Genomic DNA, 25,150 nt, shown 5'->3' on the forward strand with positions numbered 1-25,150 from the left:
TTGTGGCGTTTTTAATCAGAAGAAAATACCATAAAAGTGACTATCTAGCTCCAGCAAGATTTCAGTTTCCTTGTGTTTTCTGGTCTTCGGGCTACGGTCTATGTTAACCTAGACATTCCTTCCAGATACTCTTACCTTATAACTTACAGGATGAAAGTGTGTCAATAAATACCCAGTGGTCTCACTGAAAGAAAAGTGCTTCTTTAACATTCCACAAGGAGAATCTTACCCAACAAGGAAGCCACAGATATAAAAGGGCAGAACCAGCTCAGTAAGAGAGCCCGCTGACCACCTAGCACACAGCAGAATTCCAGTGTCAGAAGTCGGTCTACCAAAAACAGCTCCTTAAACCTCAACAACCACCGTACGATCTCATCAAAATGGACCAAAGGAATAAAATTTCAGTCCGAATCTATACAAACAGCGACACTGGCAATATGCTTCTTGGAGCATTTCTCTGTCCCCCAGACCCTTTACTTCAAAACACAATCATGGGTGAGGTTTGTTTTGAGGTAGAGAAACTTTCCCCACACAAGCTAAGGTTTCCTCTCCCTCCATCTTTTTCCTTTTTCATGCAGCATTCCTGAGATGGTGGTGGTGATGGTGGTGGTGGTGTGTGTGAGCTTCCAATTACATGGGTGCTGGCTCTTAGAATTCCATGCTCAGGATCCTGTTTGGGGCTGAGGACCGAACCCAGGGCCTTGAGCAGGTTAGACAGGGGCTCTTCCACTGAGCTGCATCCCCAGCCCTAATTCATGCTGCGTTGGTTTGATTCAAGTGTCCCCCGTACACTTATGTATTTTGAATGCTAGGTCTCCAGCTGTTGGCAATTTGGGGACTGGATCCTCCTAGAGGTGGTGCATTTTGGGGGGCGGGATTATGGGTGTTACAGCCAGTTTCCTCTTGCCAGAGTTTGACACACACTCCTGTTGCTGCTGTCCACCTGATGTTGGCCAGGAGGTGATGTCCACCCTGTGCTCATGGCATTGTTTTCCCCTGTCTTCATGGAGTTCCCCTCGATTCTAGAAAGCCAAAATAAACCCTTTCCTCTCACGAGCTGTTCTTGGCCAGGTGTTTTCTGGAAGCAACTGGAAACGAACTGCAACACATGCCGTTCATCTACCCCTGCTTTCTTCCATTGCCTCCAAGAGCTTTGCCTTGTCTCCTCCCTGTCAGCTGTCACAGGCACGAACCTCACTCTCTACATGTGGCAGGATCAGAATCAGATGTCACCCCTTCAGCTCATGTCTCTGCCCTTTGAGTAAAATGCCAACCCTTACAGCACACACAGGGAGCAAGGCCAGGGCTCCACGACTCAACATCAAGGTCAAGTATTCAACATCACGGCAGTGGTTCTAGGGTACTAGCCTGTGTGATCTCACCAGCTACTTCCCATCCTAGACATAATTTCTACAGTAACAGTCACTTTTAGTATTATCAACTAATAGCCAGTGTGATTCTTGATTCTCTGAGGGGTTACAAACAACAGAAAAGAACCTTACTCTGCCTCGGACCTGTCTAATATAATAAAGTCAAATAAGAGGCTGGGGAGATGGCTTGGTGGTGAAAGGAGCTTGCTTGCAAAGCCTGTTGGCCTGAGTTCAATTCCCCAGCACCCATGTAAGGCCAGACACAAAGTGGGGATGGAGAAATGCTCCAAGAAGCATCTGGGGCTTGTATATGGCAGCAAAAAAAAAAAAAAAAATTAAGATAAAGTGGCATAGATTGTTACTAGAAATTTTTCAGTGCCAGGGATGGAATGCCTTCCAGTGAGCTGTTGGTCAGGGAGGTCCCTGATGCCCCCAAAGCATTACAGGCCATTGCCGAGGCTCTTGGTTTCCCTCCAGGAATAGATGGTAAGACCCTATTGCTGAAGACTCCACATAATTGGGCTGCAAGGCCACTGAGAAATCCTGCTGGAACTGAGCCGAAAATCTCCTCCATGTAGACCAGCTGACAGAGAGCTGGGAAAAGCCATTCTGCATGCAGTTCAATGGGAGAGAGAGAAATCACCAGTGAAGATACTCAACAGTGGACACTGCAAGTCTTAAATTTGGCCAGCCAGGCCAAATGAGCCAACAGGTGCAATAGTGGCACGTCTGTTATGAGGGAAACCAATTGCCCTCTAATGTGACCGGAGGCCTGCTCTATGGGAGGGAATACATCCCCGATAATGAAAACCTACAACCGGGGTAGTCATGAGCCCTAGGGGTGTACGTCTGCTGGTGTCTGGCTAAATGTATATACTATGCTCACCCAAATGCCCTGTAAGCACTTCTCTTAATGTTCATACCCATATATTAATGCCACTCTCACTTTTGGTTAGAGAACCTTCTCTTTTCAGATGGTAGTGACCTTGGGATGACTCAGAAGGCACCATGGTGCTGAGAAGTGACAGAGCAGTGCTCAGCACTGAAATATCTCTATCACACCTTCCAAGGCTCAGGGTCCATTGCAGAAGAGGTGGCAGAAAGAATGTAAGAGCCAAAGGAAGGGTAGGGCTCCTTACAATGTGCTCCTCCAGACACAAAATGGCCTGGATATCCATGACCTCACAGTGCCTGACACTACCTACACAAGACCATCATAATAGGAGGAAAAGATCATGACATCAAAATAAAATAGAATGATTGGGGAGGGGGGGATATGGAGAGTGGAGTTTCAAAGGAGAAAAAGTGGGAAAAAAGGGAGGGTATTACCATGGGATATTATTTACAATTATGGATGTTGTCAATAAAAAATAAATACAAACTTAAAAGAATACTCTAGTCACATCCCTAATAACTTGATGGGCATAGGTGGCTGTCGGCTACTGTTCCGGATAGCACAGCTCCAGATATGTCCATCACCCCAGAAAATTCTACCAGAACAGCCCTGATGCTATTTATGAAACCACAGAGAATAATACAAATCAAGACTGGCTTACACCTCTCCCCCACATACTTTTATCAGCAGTTCCTCGGAGATGGGGCAGGAGTCCAAGCCCGTATGGAACACGAGTTTTGAAGTGGCCACTAGGGGGAGCTAGTGCCTTGCCCACCTCAGGCTTACCATGCGGCTATAGCTCACTGCCCACTGCCTCCTCCGCTGTCTCTGAAGCTTCCTTTAAAGTCTATTACCATTCCCTTACATAAAGTCAAGGGTGTGTGTGTGTTTAATCCAAAATCTTAAATTAATAACAAAACAAAAATTAGGTCCAGGAAAGGGCCTTTTTTTTTTTTTAATAAACCACCAGATTATAGTTGTGTCATTTCTTCCTCTCTCTCTCTCCAGGCCTCCCCAGTGTCCCTCTCCAGATGCAGGGGTGTGACTGACAAAGCACTCAGCTGCTCCAGGCTCCACAGCAAAAGTCTTACCCAGCAAGTATAGCAGTTAAAGACCGGCATGAAGTTTTAAAGCCTAGAATTAAAATAAGCCCACTGTTTAATACTTTTAACAGCCAGCTCCTCTCCCAGCAATTTGTCTGGGTAAACATTCTTCAAAGCTGACATTCCTGCGAATGTGATGCAATCTGTCCATGAGACATCCTGTGTCCATGAATAGCAGCCGCTCCGTTTCTGGCTTCTGTGGCCCACAGCAGTCATCCAACTGGAGACTTTCCTCTTCCTCTTCCCTCTTTCTGGAAGTGGATTATTACTCTCACCTTACACAGAGAGCAGCGATCATAGACGCACGCATATGGCTGGGCACCTAGCCACGTTTCTGCTTCCAATTTCAGCAGCCCCTCCATCAGGGAGTCCAGCAAAGCACCTTCGGGCTTGATGCCAGGCCCCGATCCACCAAGCCAAGCGACACCGGTGCTTCCTTCTTGCCTTCTCTACGCTGCAGGATTTCCCAACTGTTCTAACTGCCCCGTCATGTGTCTGCCCAAAGCACCAACCACACCGGCGGGGCTCCCAGGAGGCCCTGGGAAAGTCAGCTCACAGTGTCATAGGTCAACCACGTTTGCTATTTACTCATTGTGCTTCGCATCAGCCTGGGCACTGGACCTCCACCCTGTCTCACCTGTGGCACCCTGAGACGGCTCTGGGCATGTGTGTTCTCCAGGTGGGCACACTGCAAGGTGCCTGAAGCAAAGAGCTTGGAAGACACACACACACACACACACACACACACACACACACATCCCACAGAAGAGTCCCAGGGGTCTCTACAGAACACCCAAGGGCCCCAGCTGGGCATCGGTGGCAGGCCAGCCCACGTCCTCCTACCCACCCAGCTTCATTCTATTCTGCTTGCCTCTAAATAATCTCAAGGGATAAATCTGGGCCCAAATGAGCCTTGAAGAAAGAGAAAGTATCTGGAGGAGAGATCTGAGGAGGAGCTATCAGGAGTGTTAAACTAGAACTCTGGTGAACAGATGAGAATTCCCAGGTCCACGAGAAGAATCACCTTAGCCCCCTCCCCACTCAGGAAGCCCTGGTTTCTCTGTAAGGCACCCATGCAAGACCCACACCCTACAGTAGCATCTGGTCTTCTCTGAGGCCAAGGGGTTAGATCACATAAGCACCTCTCCGTGGGTATATACTGAGTCATCACTGTGGATGAGGGGTAAACATGGAGGCGTTAGGACCCAGGCACAATGACATTCCAAATCTCCATCCCAACTCTTACTATTCACCAAGGGCTCAGTGGCTTCCCTGAAAGGAAGCTGGCAGAGCCCACCACATTGGAATAATCAGGTAACTAGGACAACTACCAAGTCAGCAGTTGGCAGAATAAAACTGCTTGGGAAATGCTTTTATTTGCTTATTTTTATTTCTTCACATTTTAGATTGTAAATGGAAGTCACAGTATTATGACTGATGCTGCAAAGGAAATTTACCTGGGTAAGCATGGTTCCCAGGAAAGAAGATTTTTATACAAAAAAAAAGGGGGGGCTGGAGAGATGGCTTAGCAGTTAAGTGCTTGCCTGTGAAGCCTAAGGACCCTGATTCGAGGCTCAACTCCCCAGGACCCACGTTAGCCAGATGCATAAGGGGTGCATGCATGTGGAGTACGTCTGCAGTGGCTGGAGGCCCTGGCGCGCCCATTTGCTCTCTCTCTACCTGCCTCTTTCTCTGTCTGTCACTCTCAAATAAATAAATAAAAATAATAAACAAAATTTTTTTTTAGGGCTGGAGAGATGGCTTAGCGGTTAAGCGCTTGCCTGTGAAGCCTAAGGACCCCGGTTCGAGGCTCAATTCCCCAGGTCCCACGTTAGCCAGTTGCACAAGGGGGCGCACGCATCTGGAGTTCGTTTACAGTGGCTGGAAGCCCTGGCGTGCCCATTCTCTCTCTCTCTCTCTGCCTCTTTCTCTGTCACTCTCAAACCAATAAATAAAATTTAAAAAAAAAAAATTTTTTTTTAAATGTAGGGCTGGGTGTGGTGGTGCATGCTTTTAATCCCAGAACTTGAGAGGCAGAGGTAGGAGGATCACCATGAGTTCGAGGTCACCCTGAGACTACATAGTGAATTCCAGGTCAGCCTGGCCTAGAGTGAGACCATACCTCAAAAAACCAAAAAAAGAAAGAAATAAAACGCACTTTATTTCTTTATTAAAGAGGTTTTTTTTTTGGTAATTTTATTTATTTATTTGAGAGAGAGAGAGAAAGAATGGGCACATAGGGCCTCCAGCTACTGCAAACAAACTCCAGATGCATGCGCCACCCTATGCATCCGGCTTACATGGGTACTGACTGGGGAATTGAACCTGGTCCTTAGGCTTCACAGGCAAGTACCTTAACTGCTACGCCATCTCTCCACACACAACCCCCAAAATGTATTTTCTTTCTATCTACCATCTGTGAAACCCCATGGGTGTAGGGAAAGCGACATTTTGGAACATACCCGAATCTAGGCTGTCCTGATCTTCATGTCCTTTCTGTTGGTCCAGCAGCCTCGTGACACACTGAAACACACAGTCAGATGAGGTATGTTTATTAAATTACATCTCCGCCACATTAATGTTTATCTATTTTTGTGAACTGGCACAGCAGTTTTGGAAAACATCAATAAAGCCAGGTCACATGTATCACACCACACAAACAGAAAACTAGTCTTTGTTTATAATGACTACTTCTTAAGATCTAAAAATAAGGAAGGAACTTGTCCCCAGCTGAAACACACCACAATGTTGTTCACAGTAAGGCACATTACTGGCAAACATCCACAGATAAACTTTGAGGACAATTTAGATTTAATTATCTTTTGTTTACACCAACAACTCAGAGAGATACCTAGACCAAGTCATAAAGCATAGTGATCAAGAACCTGATAAAAGAAACTGAATTTGAGACACAGCCCTGTTTACCTGTGGATCTCCCTTTTCTGTATTTATGACCACTAGATGGCCCCTTCGATTTGAACCCTGGAGAAATGCGTAAGGAAGAATTCATTACCTTTCCATCCTCCTCCCGTAGAGATCTGTCAGACACCAAATTCTTAATCTCTGCAAAAGGAATAATTCACATCATGACCTGCTGATTAAAGCTTTTGCTTACAAAAAGAAAAAGAGATGGGGGGAAGTAAAAAAAAAAAAAAAAAAAACTAGATAAAAAATATAACCAAGGTCCCCAGGTCTGTTGGCTGCTAGATTTCTAGATTAGGGTTCTAAAAAACTCAGCTCTGAGGAGAATGAAAAAGCTGATCACCTGACAGCCCACACTGGTACTGTTTGTGTCTACTGAGATGTAAACAACACTCTGGCCTTCTGGCAGGAAATCCTGAGGGAAAAGAAGGAGCATTCAATAAACAAGCTCTCTTGATTCCAGAGGAAGGCTGCTCACCACCTAGGCTTCTCCAGAGCCAGTGAGGACGTGCGTTGTACCCACCTAAGAAGGAAACCACACTCCCCGATTTCCTCAAATTCTTCAGATGGCAATGAGAGAATGCAACAGAGTAAATCACTCCAGACGGGAGTCGCCTGTTCCCCTCCAAGTGTTAGAAGTGTATAGAGCACAGAGCTTTTGGCTCCAGTCTCAGCCAGCCAGGTCAGCTGGGTAGTGACCGACCTCAGATGCCCCAGGAGTGCCCACCCACACCCACCCAGCAAAGATTTTCCTGGAAACAGTGCTCAGGATGTTCTCTATTGAACAGGAAAGTCCACGTGAGGAGACATTTTTCCCTGTGGCTTCACTGACTGGCTCTCTCCCCAAATACTCCCGTTGCCCAGAAACCAGAGCCAGACTGTCAAAATAACTACCAGGAACAGGTTTGGACTGGAGAAAATAAGGGTTGACATCCCTAGGAGGAGCGAGTGACTGAAAAGCTTGCACCTGAATTTATATAAATATACAATCCTGCAAGGGAGGGAGGTAGCCAGAGTCTTTTTTCTGGAATCTCAGCTTCCCAGTCCTGGGGCCATACAGGATGTGGACGCAGAGTGGACTCTAGGAATTTTCCTGGTGAGTACACTGACTGTACGATCCCCACCCTGCTTTGCTGTTCCTGTTCATTTCAGGTGTCTAACGCCTCAAATTTCCAAATGAAGTTAGCTAAACTCGCCTTATGACCCAAAGTTTTCCTCTATGTTTTGTGCAGAAAACATATAATGGCTTTATGTATATAGTTCTCCATGATAATCAGATAAAAAGGATGATAAATTACAAAGCTGGAATAATAAATAGTAAGAATGGAGGGCTGGAGAGATGGCTCAGAGTTATGGTGTTTGCCTGCAAAGCCTAATGACTCAGGTTCAATTCCCCAGTACCTATGTATAGCCAGCTACAGTGTCACATGCATTTGCTTATTAGGCTGAAGGCCCTGGAGTGCCCATTCTCTCTCTTTTCTATCTCTCTTTCTACTTACAAATAAATAAATTGAAATTAAAAAAAAAAAAAGAAGGCTGGAGAGTTGGCTTAGCAGTTAAGGCACTTGCATGAAAAGCCGAAGGACCATGGTTCGATTCCCCAGTACCCACATAATCCAGATGCACAAGGTGGCGCATGCGTCTGGAGTCCATTTGCAGTGGCTGGAGGCCCTGGCACACCCATTCTCACTCTTTTTCTGTTTGCTTCTTTCTCTCTCTCAAATAAATAAATAAGAAAGAAAAAATAAAAATAAAGCAACTGTAATCCCACTTGTCATGAGTTTTGTAATTGCTTAGCAAAAAATGAATGTGTGTTGTAGCAAGTAAGTAATTTTACAATAACACTCCATGATAGCATATTGCTCTTTGATTTATATTGCACACTAGCTCACATGATAAAATATAAAAAGGTATAAGAACCTAAATTTTGCATGTCAACTCTTTTCCACCCAGACTGAGGATAAGGTGGTAATTGACCACCCAGCCTCAGGTAGTTGGCATACCCAGCACTATTGGCTCCTTTTAAATGCACAGCCCACATCTGGCCTCCAGGTGGCAGCAGAGAAATATTTGCATAAAGGAGACTAGACCAACTTCAAGTCAAGTCAAAATCCTAAACAAAAGGCTAAAGAAAAAAATCTCATCCCACTGCAAAGATGCAGGAAATTGGTGTAAATCAGTTGGTGTTTTCTACATAGGTTCACAGGAGGGGTTTCATTTCATATACATACACAGTAAAAACTGTAGCAAATGAAAAAAATAAATAACTTCACTATGCCAAAAAAAAAGAAAAAAAAAATCAGAACTAACATTTTAACGGACACATCTATATTAGACACCAAGAGGATCACACGGTTTTATTTGCTCTTATAGGATATTCCTTTAAAGTCCATTTCAGACATTGCTGATCAAATGGCCACTCGGCCACACTTACGAAGCGCTCTGTTCATACCGCAGTCAGTTAAGAGGAGATGACCTATTGTCCAGTTTTCAGTATCAAAGGTCACATTCACACCGGGTGGTTAAGGTCCCGCTTTCTCTCCCCTCTGGCCTTAAAGGTTGGCTACATGATCTCAGCAAATGTCCACGTTTTCCTGTGATTTCTTTTCCTTTTTAAAATAACTGCTAGCGCTGGAGAGATGACTTAGCGGTTAAGCACTTGCCTGTGAAGCCTAAGGACCCCGGTTCGAGGCTCGGTTCCCCAGGTCCCACATTAGCCAGATGCACAAGGGGGCGCACGCGTCTGGAGTTCGTTTGCAGAGGCTGGAAGCCCTGGTGCGCCCATTCTCTCTCTCTCCCTCTATCTGTCTTTCTCTCTGTGTCTGTCACTCTCAAATAAATAAATAAAAAATGAACAAAAAATATTTTAAAATAACTGCTAAAACTATATTAAAATAGACAAATTTGTATTATAATTATGCTTCATTTTCAACATAACTCAAAGGTAAAAGTTCTTCATCTTAACTCTTTTTTAAAAATGTTTGTGGGGCTGGAGGGATGTCTTAGTGGTTAAGGTGTTTGCCTGCAAAGCCAAAGGACCCAAGGTCGATTCCCCAGGACCCACACTGGCCAGATGCACAAGGGGGCGCACGTGTCTGGAGTTCATTTGCAGAGGCTGGAGGCCCTGGAGTGCCCCCATTCTCCCTCTCTTTCTCTTCCTCTGTCAAATAAATAAGTAAATAAAATATTTTAAAATTTTTTGTGAAAATGTGCAGATTCGGGGTAGTAACACATCTTTAATTCAGAACTACATTTTAAGAGTTTTCAAAGAATTTGACACTCATTGTATTAGAGTTTAATTAAATTGTTCCAGGAGGGTTTCTGCTAAATGACTAGGATCCTTTTACACTAGACCCACAGAACCACCAGTTGCACAGTGCAATCAAACCACTTGTTGCTATAGCAACCTTTGGCAGATGATGATATCAGTGACTCCAGCTATTCTGCCTCACAAGCCTGTTAATCTTGCCTTCAAGGCACACCCAGAAGGAAGGATTACTTCTCTAAATCAGACTTACCAAACTTGATAAACATGTTTTGTTTTGTTTTTCATTGCCAAACTATAATGGAACAAGAGATAATCTCCAATACTTATGTTCCCTCGTGAGGAAGCACCAGCAAACAGGGCTTTTTAATCAGGGTTAAGTAGCTGTAAGATTAATATCAATGTCTCATTAAGAAGATTTGGGCTCGAGGGATGGCTTAGCGATCAAGGTGTTTGCCTGTAAAGCCAAAGGACCCAGGTTCTATTCCTCAGGACCCACGTTAGCCAGATGCACAAGGGGGCGCACGCGTCTGGAGTTCGTTTGCAATGGCTGGAGGCCCTGACACACCTATTCTCCCTCTCTTTCTCTCTCTCTCTCATAAATAAAAATAAAATATTTTTTAAAAAAGATTTGCCTGAAAAACAAAAACTTGTGCTCAAGTTGTACTGCTTCCTTTTGCAACATGGACCTGGAATCTAGCCTCAAACCAAGAAAAGGTTTACACGCAAAATGTAGGATTCTCCATACTTTCAATGTCAAGTGGCTATGCCATGCAAACCCTCTGCCCCCCACTCACAGGATGGCGGGGGGGGGGGGGGAGGTTCCCAGTCAGAGTTAGATTCTGGGAGGACTGAGAAAAAATTGATTTGTATCCCCTGCCAAGGTCTTGTATCCACCGCTTGGCACATAGTAGGTTGTGAATCAACAAATTCTTCTCTCCTCCACCCACATCTATTGACCCAAAAGACATGCGGGTGATGCGAAGTAGTGAACTGTGGATTGGAACAAGGGAAGGGAAGTTATTTACTTCCTTGAATTGCTAATTCAAACACCTTTGATACCAGCACTATTTTTTATTTATTTGGTTTTTTTGTGTGTGTTTGTTTGTTTTTGAGGTAGGGTCTTGCTCTAGCCCAGGTTGACCTGTAATTCACTATGTAGTCTCAGGGTGGCCTCGAACTCACGGCGATCTTCCTACCTCTGCCTCCCAAGTGCTGGGATTAACCAGCACTACTTTATTACAACTTCTGGACACCAGGTTGGTGAGACCTTCCCACCCTTCAGCTCTGCCAGTCCAAAAGCCACCTTCCCACACACACACACACCCTGCACCGCACTGATGTGCGTCCTTCACATATCGCTTTGATGCTTGATGCCTGGGCGCACATCCACCTCCCAGTGTGAGCGAGAGACTTTCATAATACTTTGAACTTTTGCTTCAACAGCCCAATTACTCCTTTTTTCCCCTAGCAGTGGTGACACTAGTGAGGACTGTCATTTTGCCTATCCAGTACAAACATGGAGTGGGGAAAACAATGAGGCAATTATCCACAGAAACGCCAAAGTGAGCCTTGCTTTTCCAAGAGCCCCAGCATTCCCACAAGCTCAACCCATTCCTTCCCAACTATAGCAGCCCAGAGGATGCTAATGACAGAGGGAATTCTGGCCTTTTTTTTTTTTAATTTTTTTTTTGTTTATTTATTTGAGAGCAACAGAGTGAAGGAGGCAGAGAGAGAGACAGAGAGAGAGAGAGAGAGAGAGAGAGAATGGGTGTGCCAGAGCTTCCAGCCTCTGTAAACGAACTCCAGGTGCGTGCGCCCCCTTGTGCATCTGGCTAACGTGGGTCCTGGGGAATTGAGCCTCGAACCGGGGTCCTTAGGCTTCTCAGGCAAGCACTTAACCGCTAAGCCATCTCTCCAGCCCGAATTCTGGCCTTTTGAGCAGCTCAAACTGTGCTGTTTTAGAGGACTGCGTTTATACTTGTGCTCTGAATTACTCAGAAAGAATAAGATTCTTTTGAGGTACTTTTAGAATTTAAATTGTTCTCAATAAATGTTTGTACCTGAGCCACAAAATAATAATAATAATTAATAAAGCTCCTAGTGTTCCTGAACTGTGCTGAATGGTGTGGCTTTTAGCCTGTGGCGTTTTCTCTCTCTGCTTAGACTTGTAAAAACAGGCCAGCTTCTTCTGCCATTATGGAACTTCCCCTGGACCTGTAAGCTTCAAATAAATATTCCTTCCTCCAATTAAAAAAAAAAAAAAAAACATAAAGCCGGGTGTGGTGGCACACGCCTTTAATCCCAGCACTCGGAAGGCAGAGGATCACTGTGAGTTCAAGGTCACCCTAAGACTCCATAGTGAATTCCAGGGCAGCCTGGGCTAGAGGGAGACCCTAACTTGAAATTAAAAAAAAAAAAACAAACAGCATAATAGGGCTGGAGAGATGGTTTAGTGGTTAAGGTATTTGCCTGCAAAGCCAAAGGATCCCGGTTCAACTTTCCAGGACCCACGTAAGCCAGATGCACAAGGGGGCGCATGCATCTGAAGTTCATTTGCAGTGGATGGAGGCCCTAGCATGCCCATTCTCCTTCTCACTCTCTCAAATCTAAAATATATTTTAAAAAACATAATAATAATGAATAAAACTTGAAAAACTACTTGTATAGTGGCCATTCAGGGAGAACCCACCAAAATGGGCATGCCAGGGCCTCCAGCCACTGCAAACAAAACTCCAGATGCGAGCACCCCCCTGTGCATCTGGCTAATGTGGGTCCTGGGGAATCGAGCCTCGAATCAGGGTCCTTAGGCTTCATAGACAAGCCCTTAACCCCTAAGCCATCTCTCCAATCTGCTTGGATGGATAATCACGCAAATGAAAAGGACTGGAATTTTATCAGGCAGGTTATTAGGCTAGTGGATGAAGGGCTTCATTTTCGTATCATTCCAGAGCAACATCTTGAGGTCAGAACAAAAAGGAACATTACAAATGCACACATTAGCCGGGTGTGGTGGCGCACACCTTTAATCCCAGTACACGGGAGACAGAGGTAGGAGGATCGCCATGAGTTCAAGACCACCTCCATAGTGAATTCCAGGTCAGCCTGAGCCAGAGTGAGACCCTATCTCGTACAACCAAAAAAAAAAAAAAAAAAAAAAAAAGCACACATTAGGGATGGAGAGATGGCTTAGCAGTTAAGCACTTGCCTGTGAAGCCTAAGGACCCTGGTTTGAGGCTCGATTCCCCAGGACCCACATTAGCCAGATGCACAAGGGGGCGCACGCATCTGGAGTTTGTTTGCAGTGGCTGGAGGCCCTGGAGCACCCATTCTCTCCCTCTTTCTCTCTGTCTGTCACTCTCAAATAAATAAAAATAAACGATATGTGTGTGTGTGTGTGTGTGTGTGTGTGTGTGTGTGTGTGTGTGTGTCATAGCCTTATTCAAGTACAATTCATATATAACACAATTCACCTACTTAAGGCATACAGTTCAATTGGTGTTAGCATATGCAGAAGTGTGAAATCATTACCACAGCTTTATCGTGCCAACACACAAAAAGAACCCTCTCGTCCATTAGCAACCACTCCCCGTATTTCCTCAACTGCTCTCTGACCTACTTCCTGCAGCCCAGCCCTAGACAACCTGTAGTTGAATTTGTCTCGATAGGTTTGCCTGGCCAGGATATAAGCGGAACCACAGTCCGCGGTCTGTCATCATTGGCTTCTTTGACATAGCATATTTTCAAGTACCAGATCAGTCAGTATTTCACTCTTTTGTGTAATGATGGAAAACTTTACTTGGCATCTCTGTGCTGAGGTCACATGATGAGGAAATATAATCCACGTGTAATACAGGAGTACAGAACTTCATAACAGAATTATCCCTAGTATCACATACTACAAGTTAGAGACGCTGTAGTTAAAGTAACATGTAATTTATCACATTCAAAGGCCGGGCATCAAACATGGCAGAATGTAAACCAGCCAGGTTAAATGCAGCGTCTGTCAGTATTGTTAAAGCGTCAAACTGGAACTAATCAAAAAACTGAGGAAAATCTCTGGCCTTAAACCCATCTCACCTGATAGCCAGCAGAAATACAGTGCATCACTTTTCTTTCTTTCTTTTTTAGTTTTTACGCAGCATGGGTCTGTGCGTTCAAATGTGTGCAGGTACATGTGTGCGGGCGTGGATGTGTATGCACATGGGTACTCATAAGCATGTATGAGCATGCACGTGGGGAACAAAGGACAACCCCAGTGTCCTCCTCCATGTGCTGTCCACCTTGTTGTTTGAGACAGGGTCTCTCCTTGGCCTGGAACACACCAATAAGGCTAGACTGACAGGCCAACAAGCTCCAGGCAGTCGCCAGTCTCTGCCTCCCCAGTATTGGAATTACAGGGGCCACCACACCCAGTATTTTTACACGGGTAATGGGGAATGAACTCGGGTCCTCATGTTTGCAAGGCAAGCACTTTACCAACTGAGCTATCTTGCCAGTCTCTCGTGATTTATTTATTTGAGAGAGTGACAGAAAGAGACAGAGAGAGAAAATGGGCACACCAGGGCCTTTAGTCATTGCAAACGAACTCCAGACGCATATGTCACCTTGTGCATCTTGCTTTATGTGGGTACTGGTATATCGAACCTGGATCCTTAGGTTTTGCAGGCAAGTGCTTCAATCGCTAAGTCATCACTACAGCCCCCTTTTTAAAAATTTTATTCTCCCATGATTTTTTTTGTTGTTGTTGTTGTGTTTTGTTTTTCAAGGTAGGGTCTCACTCTAACCCAGGCTGACCTAGAATTCACTATGTAGTCTCAGGGTGGCCTCGAGCTCACAGTGATCCTCCTACTTCTGCCTCCCAGGTGTTGAGATTAAAGGCGTGCGCCACCACACGGGATCTCTCCCGTGATTTTTTTATGTACATTTTTATTTATTTATTTGAGAGTGACAGAGACAGAAAGAGGCAGAGAGAGAGAGAGAGAAAGAGAGAGAGAGAGAGAGAGAGAGAGAGAGAATGGGTGCGCCAGGGCTTCCAGCCACTGCAAACAAACTCCAGATGCATGCGCCCCCTTGTGTATCTGGCTAATGTGGGTCCTGGGGAATCAAGCCTCGAACCAGGGTCCTTAGGCTTCACAGGCAAGGGCTTAACCACTAAGCCATCTCTCCAGCCCCCCTCCCATGATTTTTAATCAACTTAAATTCCTTTCCTGAAACAAATATGAATACTAGATGAACACAGTAACAAAAATACTACTTTTTTTACTAAAAATAGTTTTATGAAAATTTTAGAACCACATTTAGAATCATTTTCAAAATATCTAAGTGCTACACTGATCTTCAGAAAAGCTTACTTAGTAGAACTTAATCCTCTGCTATGAATGGGGACAAATGATCATGGTGGGACACCATGAGCATCTTGTGAGACAAAGCAATGCAACAGTGCAGAGGGACGTGGCCCCCTGAAGACCACACACACCCTGATTCATTAGGCCTCTGACACACACCCATCACGCCTGTTTACTCATTCCTCCAAGGATGGGCTTTTGCATTGCTCCTGCTTGTATCTGTTGTGAGCAAGGCCACTATGGACATTCATGTACAAGGAGATTTTTCTTCTAGTCTTTTTTTTTTTCTTACTTTCTAATTCAATTAGCATAATGTTCAAGTTTTGATGCCTCTTGAGCACAAAGCTAGGAGTATAATTGTTTTATATGACAAATTCATGTTTAGTATTTTTTTTAATTTTTTATTTATTTATTTGAGAGCAACAGACACAGAGAGAAAGACAGAGGGAGAGAGAGAGAATGGGCGCGCCAGGGCTTCCAGCCTCTGCAAACGAACTCCAGACGCGTGCACCCCCTTGTGCATCTGGCTAACGTGGGACCTGGGGAACCGACCCTCGAACCGGGGTCCTTAGGCTTCACAGGCAAGCGCTTAACTGCTAAGCCCCATGTTTAGTATTTTTTTAAATTATTTATTTGACAGAGAAAAAGGCAGATAGATAGAGAAAGAATGTGTGTGCCAGGGTCTCTAACCACAGCAAACAAACTCCAGACACATGCATCACCTTGTGCATCTGGCTTATGTGGGTACTGGGGATTCGACCTGGGTCCTTAGGCTTCGCAGGCAAGTGCCATAATAGCTAAGCCATTTCTCCAGCCCTATGTTCAGTTTTTTATGTAGATTTTTACATTTTCTGTACACCTTCTATCTCTCAGTTCTTCAAGGGTAAAGACTTGAGTTGGGGGGAAAGGATATCCTCAACCTAAAATTTGGTTGCAATTATCATTTATAAAGATGCTTTAAATCATTATATCTCAAAGTAAATTGATTAAATTCTCCTAATTTAGTTGCTTGGATAAGATGAGTCAAGGCATCTGACCAAGACAGACACAAAATGCACATTTGTTTTAGGATGACTTTTATGTCCCTGAGACTTAGCTTGGATTCTAATAAGGAACTAACTCTTTACCTACAATTTCATAGGAAGCTCTTGAACTCCATCAAAATCCAGCTAGAGGGCTGAAGAGATGTCTTAGCAGCTAAGGCACATGCCTGTGAAGCCTAAACACCCAGGTTCAATTCTCCAGGTCCCACGTAAGCCAGATGCACATGATGGCACATGCATCTGGAGTTCATTTGCAGTGGCTAGGGGCCTTGGCATGCCCATTCCCACTCTCTCTCTCTCTCCCTGTCTCTGTCTCAAATAAATAAATAAATAGATAAATATTTTTTTTAAATCCAGCTAGAAGGAAGATACCACATAAGGAGTAAAATGAATCTGTTGCCTCTGGATGAGATGTGGAGAGCCTCTGCTCTGTGGATTCATATAAAGTGGTTCTTTCCAGCTCAATCTCTAAGTTTCTAAGTCTGAGATTCACTAGTAAATAAGAATTTTCATGTACGAGAGACTGACACACTGCCCGCTGTGTCAAGAGGGCTGAATTTTCATTTATATATATATAAATGCTAATGTAATAATATACAAACGTGATCATCATATCATCTTGACGTTCTATCTTTATCTTTGATCTGTTTAATGGCAAAAGGACTTTATAATTTTTTTAATTTATCTATATTATTTATTTGGAGGGGGTACAGATAGAGAAAAAGACAACGGGAGTGTCAGGGCCTTTGGTGCTGCAAACAAACCGCAGACACATGCACCACCTTGTGCATCTGGCTTACATGGGTCCTGGGGAATTGAACCTGGGTCCTTTGGCTTTGCAGGAAAGTGCCTTAACCACTAAGCCATCCCTCCAGACCAAAGTTCTTATTTAGACAAAAAAAAATTTTTTAAAAGACTGGCAAGATCAGTCTGTAAGGAAAATTTGAAAAAGGCTAAATTGCTCTGTAGAATGAAAGAAATCACTGCCTAGGGGTAGGAGGAGCATTTTCTGTGTGGTTTTAATTTTTTTAATTTGTTTGTTTTAATCAACACATGTGTATGTATCTATACATATACATATAATGTGTAATAACCAGATCAGGATAGTTAACGTTTCCATCATATTTTTGCTTTTGGAGACTATAAACTCCTCTCTCTCTCTCTCTCTTTTATTCTTAAAATCTATAAGGCATTGCAAGTACAGTCACCCTGCTGTGTTGTGAAACAGCATATTCCTTCTAGATAATTGGATGGTAGAGACTGGCATCCAACTGTGCACTATCTCCCCTCTTCCTGGCCTCTCACCATCGCTGTCCCCCCTCTGCTGGCTGCCATCTATGACTTACAAGAGGCAGTAGTTGTCTTTCTATACCTACCTTTCAAAAATTGTGTTGAAAACACTCAAATCACCTAATCCCTTGTGAATGATGCTCATCAAAGCCTTGGGCAGATCCCTATGCTAGGGTAGTAGACACTTGTGACTCAGTTTAGTATTCATCTTACAGAACTGCTTCCCAAATGCTGGCCTCCACCCCTAATACCTCAGGTCCCTACCTTCCTGGTACAGTGGTTTGAATGTATGCCCCCCAATAGACTCAGCCACCTGGCTCGAGGAGGTGTCCCTGGGGGCAAGATTCTGGGGTCCAGCCCTAAGGTGTGTTTGGGGGCAGATCTGATTTACAGCCTAAAGGGGTGCAGAGCTGGCTGGGGTCTCTACTCCTTGCTCTAGGTGTGTGTTTGCTGCTTTTTGGGGTGTGTACTGGTGCTAATGTTTTGCTAGCAGCAGTTTTTCTCTCTGCTTGATGTGTGGAAGCAGCTGACAGCCTGACGGAACGTCCCCTCAATCTGTAAGCTTAAAATAAATCCCTTCCTCCTATAAACTGTGTCGGGTTTGGATGCTCATCCCAATAATGTAGAACTGTCTACTTCACCTAGCTTAAAGGACTTTTATCTTGATTCAATATTTAAACCATGCACAACATCTTTAAAAGGGCCCACATTACAGTATTTAAAATAAAACATCTCAAAAGGCAGCTATGTTAACCACTGAGCCACCAACACCACACCACAATAAAACATCTTGGTTGGAAAACTGTACGGATAAAAGGCCTCTTGTTTTCCTAATAATGTCTCATAGGGAATATTCAAACATGAAAAATCTGTCATAGCATTCCACTTCTATATCACAAATGGAAGTACCACATCCTCATCTCTGCTCACCTCTAGTCACTGACATGAAAGGTCATGTCCTGAGGCTCAAAGTATCCACTTTAGGGCTGGAGAGATTGCTTAGTCATTAAGGCATTTGCCTGTGAAGCCTAAGAACCAAGGTTCGAGTCTTCAGAATCTACGTAAGCCAGATGTGCATGGTGGTACACGTGTCTGGAGCTCGTTTGCAGTGGCTAGTGGCCCTAGTGACCCTTCTCCCTTACCCCACCTCCTCTCTCTCCCTCTCCTCTCTCTCTCTCCTTCTCACTCATAAAAATAAATAAAATATTTTAAATACACACACACACATACATTAAATATCCCAAATTCACTACTAGGTACATGTTAGATGATGTACCCACTACCTTAGATTATTAGTTAGGCAAGGAGCTTTGCCCATATTTTCTCTTATTAAATGACCTCATCTTTAGTTCTTCCTCTTCCTCTAACACCATGGTTGGCTTCCAGCATTTTCCATACAAACGAACATTGTCAAGCGGCTTGCAGAATGCTGAAACGCCAGGTCACGGGAGAGCTGAGCTGCTGAACGGAGCCTGCGTGCGGCCAGCACGTGTCATCACAAGTCTGAGCACGCGGGCCACAAATCTGTCACAGGCGCTGGTGATTGCCTCTTCCAGGCAATGATTCTAATGTTACACTTTTTCCATCACACAGATGCTGGAGAAAATTCTAGACCAGCCGGTGCAAAGACAACATAAAACAGATCCTCTGTTACCTAGGAATAGCTGGGAGGGGAGCGATAGCGCAGGAAGAAGTTAGACAACCGGTTTCTGACTGCTGATGCAAAAGTGTCACTTCAGACAAGGTCCAGAAGCTCTCTGTGCCGCCTCTCCCTCCCGCAGGCCTCAAATGAGAAAACTAACATCCTGGCTCCCAGAAATGAAGACTGTGGAGTTTGAATATCAAATGTCCCCACAGCCTCGTGTGTTTATGACTAAACCTCGTTCATGATCCCCAGCTTGCTAGAGGAGGCGTCGCTGGGGGATGGCACTTGAGATTTTAATGACCCCGCCCCCTTGCCAGTGTGAGCTAGTTCACTCTTGCTGAGTCTTCCCAGCTGATGTGACAAGATGTGACAGCCTCATGTCTGCTTCTGCCATGCTTTCCTCTCTGTGATGAAACACATAACCATACGCCAAAATGAACCCTTTCCTTCAGTAAAGCTGCTTCTTGGCTGGGTGTTTTGTCCCAGCAATCAGAAGGTAACTTATAAAGATGATCAAAGTACACTATTTACATGTATGAAAAGACTCATAGTCAAATCCATTATTTTATATAATTAACATGTGCTAATAAAATTAAATACAGGGATGCCAGGCGTGGTGGCGCACATCTTTAATCCCAGCACTCGGGAGGCAGAGGTAGGAGGATCGCCGTGAGTTCAAGGCCACCCTGAGACTACAGAGTTAATTCCAGGTCAGCCTGGACCAGAGTGAGACCCTACCTCGAAAAACCAAAAAATAAAATAAAATAAAATAAATAAATAAATGCAGGGGGCTGGAGAGATGGCTCTGCAGTTAAGGCACTTGCCTACAAAGCCTAACAAGTGGAGTTCGATTCCCCCAGTACCCACATAAAGCCATTTGCAGTGGCTAGAGGTCCAGGAGTGCCCATTATATCTCTCCTTCTTTTTCACTCTCTCTTGCTCTCTGTCTCTCTCTGCTTGCAAATTAATTAATTAGTCAAACAATAAATAGATACAAAAACAGAATGAAAAGAAACCAAATTTTTGTAATAGAGAACTGGTGCTATGGGAGTTCTCAGCTGGCTCTGTGACCAGTGGGTTCTAGACAGTCAGTGGTCTGAAATGGCATCACTCACTATGGTGAGAACAAGCGGCGGTGTCTCTCACCTGTAATCCCATCCCTTGGGAGGTGGAAACAGGAAGATCAGATACTGGAAAAGGGAAAGGGATGAGGGAAAGAATGGTACCAATATATGCTCTTTACATACTATGTCCACAGCTAATAAAAAAAATAATAACCTGTGCTGTTGAAAATAATAATATGAAATAAACAAAAGGGGAATGGAGGCAGGAGCCTGGGAGGCACTGACAGATTCACACACAAGATGACCATGAGTGGGCAAAGCATGCCTCCCTGGGCCCCATCACCACGCTGAAGGACACTGAGAGCCCAAGTGAGATGGACCAGGAGAAAGCAGGGCCCAAGGAGGAAGGTCAGGAGAGACAGGGAACCGCCCCATTCTCCAAATTACTTTCCGCAGACCACTCCCAAGAAGCACTGGGAACAGAGCAGAAGGGATTCTTCAGTGGTCGTCTGGGTTGACCCTCTGACACCCTCTGGTTTACTAGAACACTAAATGCACCCTGGGTCTCCAATGTGAGTTTCATATAGAGCATTTTAAACCTATTCGGTAAAAAAAAAATCCTCACTTTTCAGATGATTTTTTTTTTTTTAAGACTGCTGATCAGTACAGTTCCTTTAGAAAGTCCTAGGGTAGAAAGACCAAATAAAAGTGAGAGGTCAAGGAGGGAATGGAGTCTGTTTGAAGGGAACTGTTAGGCCATTCAATTGGTGCAGAATAACTTCCTGCCAGTGAAATTATAATCATGAAATCATGGGGCCATAATTGGTTCACAGGAATAATAATAAAATCATTTATCACACTGACAGACAGCAAAGTTAATTCCAGATTAAAGCCATTACAGTCTTTTAATCTATGTCAACTACAGACACTAGCTTGAAGTCTGTGTAGACACATTACCCCAGAAGGAACAGACAAACATAATCTATTAGAAAAGTCTTCTAGCAGATCTGAAAGAGAAAGGTTTGCTTAGTATTAACAAGGAAAAGTAATAGAAGACACTTTCATGTTCAAAATGTTTTGATCTTCCAACCCAGTCTTCTGTCTCCTTGAATGGGCAAAACTCAAGGTGGGATTTCCACATTAGCTGAACACTGCCCTCTGCTGGAATATGAAAATAGCTCCTCACATCCCTGCAAAGGTCACATAATCTAGAAGATCCACAAAATACACTGGTTACTTATTGGACCCAGGGGCTAAAAGGTTTGATTATCTGGCCAAATTCTTTTGATTGGGTGACTTCATTCCTCTTTATTTGGTAGTCCCATAGACCCGACAAACTCAACCTGTCAAAAACTGAGTTCAGAGCTGGAAGCATGACTTAGCGGTTAAGGCGCTAGCCTGTGAAGCCAAAGGACCCAGGTTCAATTCCCCAGGACCCACATAAGCCAGATATACAAGATGGAAAGTTCGTTTGCAGCAGCTGGAGACCCTGATGCACCTGTGTTCCCTCTCTCTCTGTCTTTCTCTCTCTGTCAAATAAATAAATGAATACATAAAAAAAAATTAAATGAAAACAAACTGAGTTCCTTGTTTGTCACAGTTCTGCTTCCTACCCCACCCAGAAACATAATGCAGGACTAGAAGAATCACTCCTCTCTCTTTTCCCTGGCACCTGATCAGGCCCTCCCCGACCAGGATGGTACTTGCCTCTCCCCATCTTTCTGAGTGCCCTGCCCTGCCATGGTGCAGTCCTTCCATAGGACTATCTGCAGCCCCCTGGCTGATACCCTGCCTTCTACTTGAACCCCCAAGACTCCGTCCAGAGTGACCTTTCCAGAACAGCTTACATGGGTCCTGGGGAATCGAGCCTGGGCTCCTTTGGCTTCGCAGGCAAATACCTTAACCACTAATCCATCTCTCCTGCTCCTGCTCCTTAAACTTTTTTGTGAAAGAATGAGAGAGAGAGAGGAAGAGAATTGGCATGCCAGGGCTCTAACCGCAATGGAACTCCAGACACTTATATCACCCAGCGCACATGTGTGACCTTGTGCTTGCGTCACCTTGTGCATTTGGCTGGTGTGGGACCTGGAGAGTAGAATATGGGTCCTTAGGCTTCGTAGGCAAGCTCCTTAACCTCTAGGCCATCTCTCAAGCCCCTTGCCCAAGACATTTTCACTCAACACAGGGATTAAGAATCTAAGGCTCTGCATCTGAGAGTTGCCAACCATGTTCTTCGGGTGAGAAATCGTGATTCATTTTCTACCCCTGGTTGGAATAATCTCTAAAATGCTCTGGTGACTGATTGGCCTTAATTCTTCATGCTATTTTATTTCTTAAAAAATATCAAAACTGAAGTCTCTGAGAAGAAGAACTCTGAACTCGGTTCTTAAGACAGCAAGCAGTAAGGGAGGCTATGGAGATTATCAGTAATCTTCAGATGTGAGGGTTTTCTGCCACAAAAGCCGCATTCAAATTGTAGCTGGTGAAAGCTTTTTCCAGTTTTATTTAGAGAAGGCCACGTTGAATCTCTGTATAATATTATACTTGTCAGCTTCATTATAAGCTCAGGTTTTCATTGACCTTTAGAGTCCTTTGACAGGGTAATAGTTACCTGCAGGCATAATCAGGACTGACTGGTTATAAAGCCATTAATATAGAATGACTATTTAGTCGGCTTAGACTGATTTTTCTACTTGAACATAAATTGCTATTGCTCAGAGGCCTTTCAGGTTCCCATGAACTTGAAAATTTCTCTCTTGGCAACTAGGGGATTGAAAGGAAAAGCTTCCATGTGTTGCTAGTATACAATTATATGGGGTTTTTGTTTGTTTGTTTGTTTGTTTTTTTGAGGTAGGGTCTCACTTTAGCTCAGGCTGACCTGGAATTCTCTATGTAGTCTCAGGGTGGCCTCGAACTCACAGTGATCCTCCTACCTCTGCCTCCTGAGTGCTGGGATTAAAGGCGTGGGCCACCACACCCGGCTTATGTGGTTTTTAATAGTTGGATTTTGAGGGAACCTCCCTAAAGAATGGGTTTCCTTGAGGAAATCATGGGGAAATTTGTTCTTTTGAATTGATGTTCTTACATTTTTTTTCCTAAGTCTATGTAAGTAGTTATGTATACATCTACAATTGTATAAATCTTTATAAATATATTTATATAATTACAAAAAAAAGAATCTAAGGTTACACTATCTGACAAATACCAGAATGCAGCTACTCTGTGTGGCCAAGTAGAAGCAAAATTAAAATATTAACCAGATATTAGCATTGGAGGTATAAAAATAAGGACCTTGTTGTCCTTACTTTCCTCCCTGACCGTAACTGTGGTTCTCAACCTCCTCAGACTAATATCTCTTACATGAGTATTTATTTCATAACTATCTTTCCTACTCCCCACATTAACAGCTATTTCTAACTCCCCAGCTATAAAAATAACCTTATATCTACACATAATTCCAAAATCCAGAAATCAATGCCCTAACTAAAATACAAAACAAAAGGAAAGTAACTAAGAAGATAATCTGCATTCAACGTATAAAATGTTTTCCAACCTAAAAGGTACCATGGTGTGGTTAAATGTTTGTAATGTACTAGATTGTAGGGGGTCAGAATGCATCCCCAACAAGAAGTAGAGGAACAGATAAGAAACAAAGGTGAGAATGTGTCATAGACCGAAAATTGTTTATTATTAGACTTACTGATAGATCAGGATTATTGTCTAGGGAGAAGGGGATGTGTATGAACAAGCAAGTTGACTAAAATGAAGAAATAATGATTCTTCTGAGGGTGGACTGGGTATTGTGTAAAAAAAAAAAAATGGCATCAGAATGAGTCATGTACCTTGATGTGGAATAGAACAGTGTATTATTAAACATCTCTCAGTGAGAACTCCCACCATGAGCAAAAGTAACCTCATCACTGGAATTGGCAACATGGAATAATTTTTTTAAATTATTTTTTAAGAGAGAGAGGCAGAGAGAATTGGCATTCCAGACGCTTGCACCACGTAGTGGGCAGGCGTGACCTTGCGCTTGCCTCACCTTTGTGCGTCTGGCTTACATGGGATCTGGAGAGTCAAACATGGAACCTGAGCATGGGATATCTTGTAGGTGTGCAGAGCACCCAACACCCCTGAATCCTCACCTCTAAATGCCAGTGGTGCTGCCCAGCCTCCACGCAGGTGGACACACTTCACGCTTTCTGAAACATCCTCTTACTGAACCAGTGGTGCAACCCAAAGGAGAAGGTCCCTAAAGGTTGATAGGGCAAAGCAGCAAGGGTAACAGAAGGGCTGAAGGAATGAACATAGTGAACTTTGGGATGAAGAAGATGTCCTGTGTAGGGGGCAGTGCTCTGAAGATCAGGCCCATGAGACCTAGCCTGGGGCCAGAAAACTGCCCCAAATAAATGCTAATGGAATGAAGAGTAAACACAAACAGTACGCTGTGTTTGATGCTGTCAGAGGCCCAGGGGTGATAATGTACCCCCACACCCCAGATCTCTCTATATCCCTTGGTTGCTGCTTTACTGTGTGTCTTGGTGGACCAGCCAGCTGGTTTATCCTATAATGTCTAGGCTCCCTACAAGGGACAGGAGAGCATGCATACCTTCCTCAGTTTCTGCAGCTCCGGAGGGCATGCTCGGTCCTTCCTCTGGCCTCACTTCTTGCTCAAGAGCCTAAGAAATGAAAGGAGAGAAAAAAAAAAAGTCACTGAAACCCATTTGAGGCTTTAGATATGCAGCCCAGAGGTGAGCAGAGCAATCAGAGATCTCGGAAACACTGCTGTGAGAAGGTAAGGCCGGTTTCCCTGGTGGTGGGATCGTGGCAATGAACTCAGGAGAAACCCAGAAGCATGGCCAAGCCTCTCCCTCCTACAAATGCTTGCTTTTTCTTCTGGCCACAATCAGAGGGTCTCAGGAATGTAATGTGTGAACAAAGAGAGCAGAGAACCCTGAGACAAAAAAAAATAAGAGCCATGTGTGTGGGCACTTCCCCTACTGAAGTGTCCCACACCCACATCCTAGACACAGAGATAACAGGACCAGGTGAAGGGGTAGGGCCATGGGTGACCACAGATCACGAAAGCTTGCAAGCCCACGGGCACTGGCACATGTTGCCTTTGACTGCACCATCTCAAGGCCTTGGCAAAAAGCTGTTCTCTTGGAACTATTTGTATCTCCTTTTGAGATTCCTCCAGCCAGC

At 44.2% G+C, this 25,150-nt stretch overlaps 1 protein-coding gene across 3 annotated transcripts in view; it reads right to left on the reverse strand.

The window, feature by feature from the left end:
- The window catches only part of Arhgef28 (Rho guanine nucleotide exchange factor 28), a 361,317-nt gene that overhangs the window by 159,183 nt on the left and 176,984 nt on the right, over positions 1-25,150 (reverse strand). For all 3 annotated transcript variants that reach the window (XM_045133599.1, XM_045133602.1, XM_045133601.1), the window contains exons 7-9: positions 24,555-24,624; positions 6,382-6,431; positions 5,831-5,891 (exon numbers count right to left, since the gene is read on the reverse strand). In XM_045133599.1, coding sequence (XP_044989534.1) covers positions 5,831-5,891; positions 6,382-6,431; positions 24,555-24,624 — 181 coding nt within the window. The remainder of the gene's footprint in view (positions 1-5,830; positions 5,892-6,381; positions 6,432-24,554; positions 24,625-25,150) is intronic.

Source organism: Jaculus jaculus, chromosome 14 (genome assembly GCF_020740685.1).
Source record: "Jaculus jaculus isolate mJacJac1 chromosome 14, mJacJac1.mat.Y.cur, whole genome shotgun sequence".
In the NCBI taxonomy this organism is placed as follows: domain Eukaryota; kingdom Metazoa; phylum Chordata; class Mammalia; order Rodentia; family Dipodidae; genus Jaculus; species Jaculus jaculus.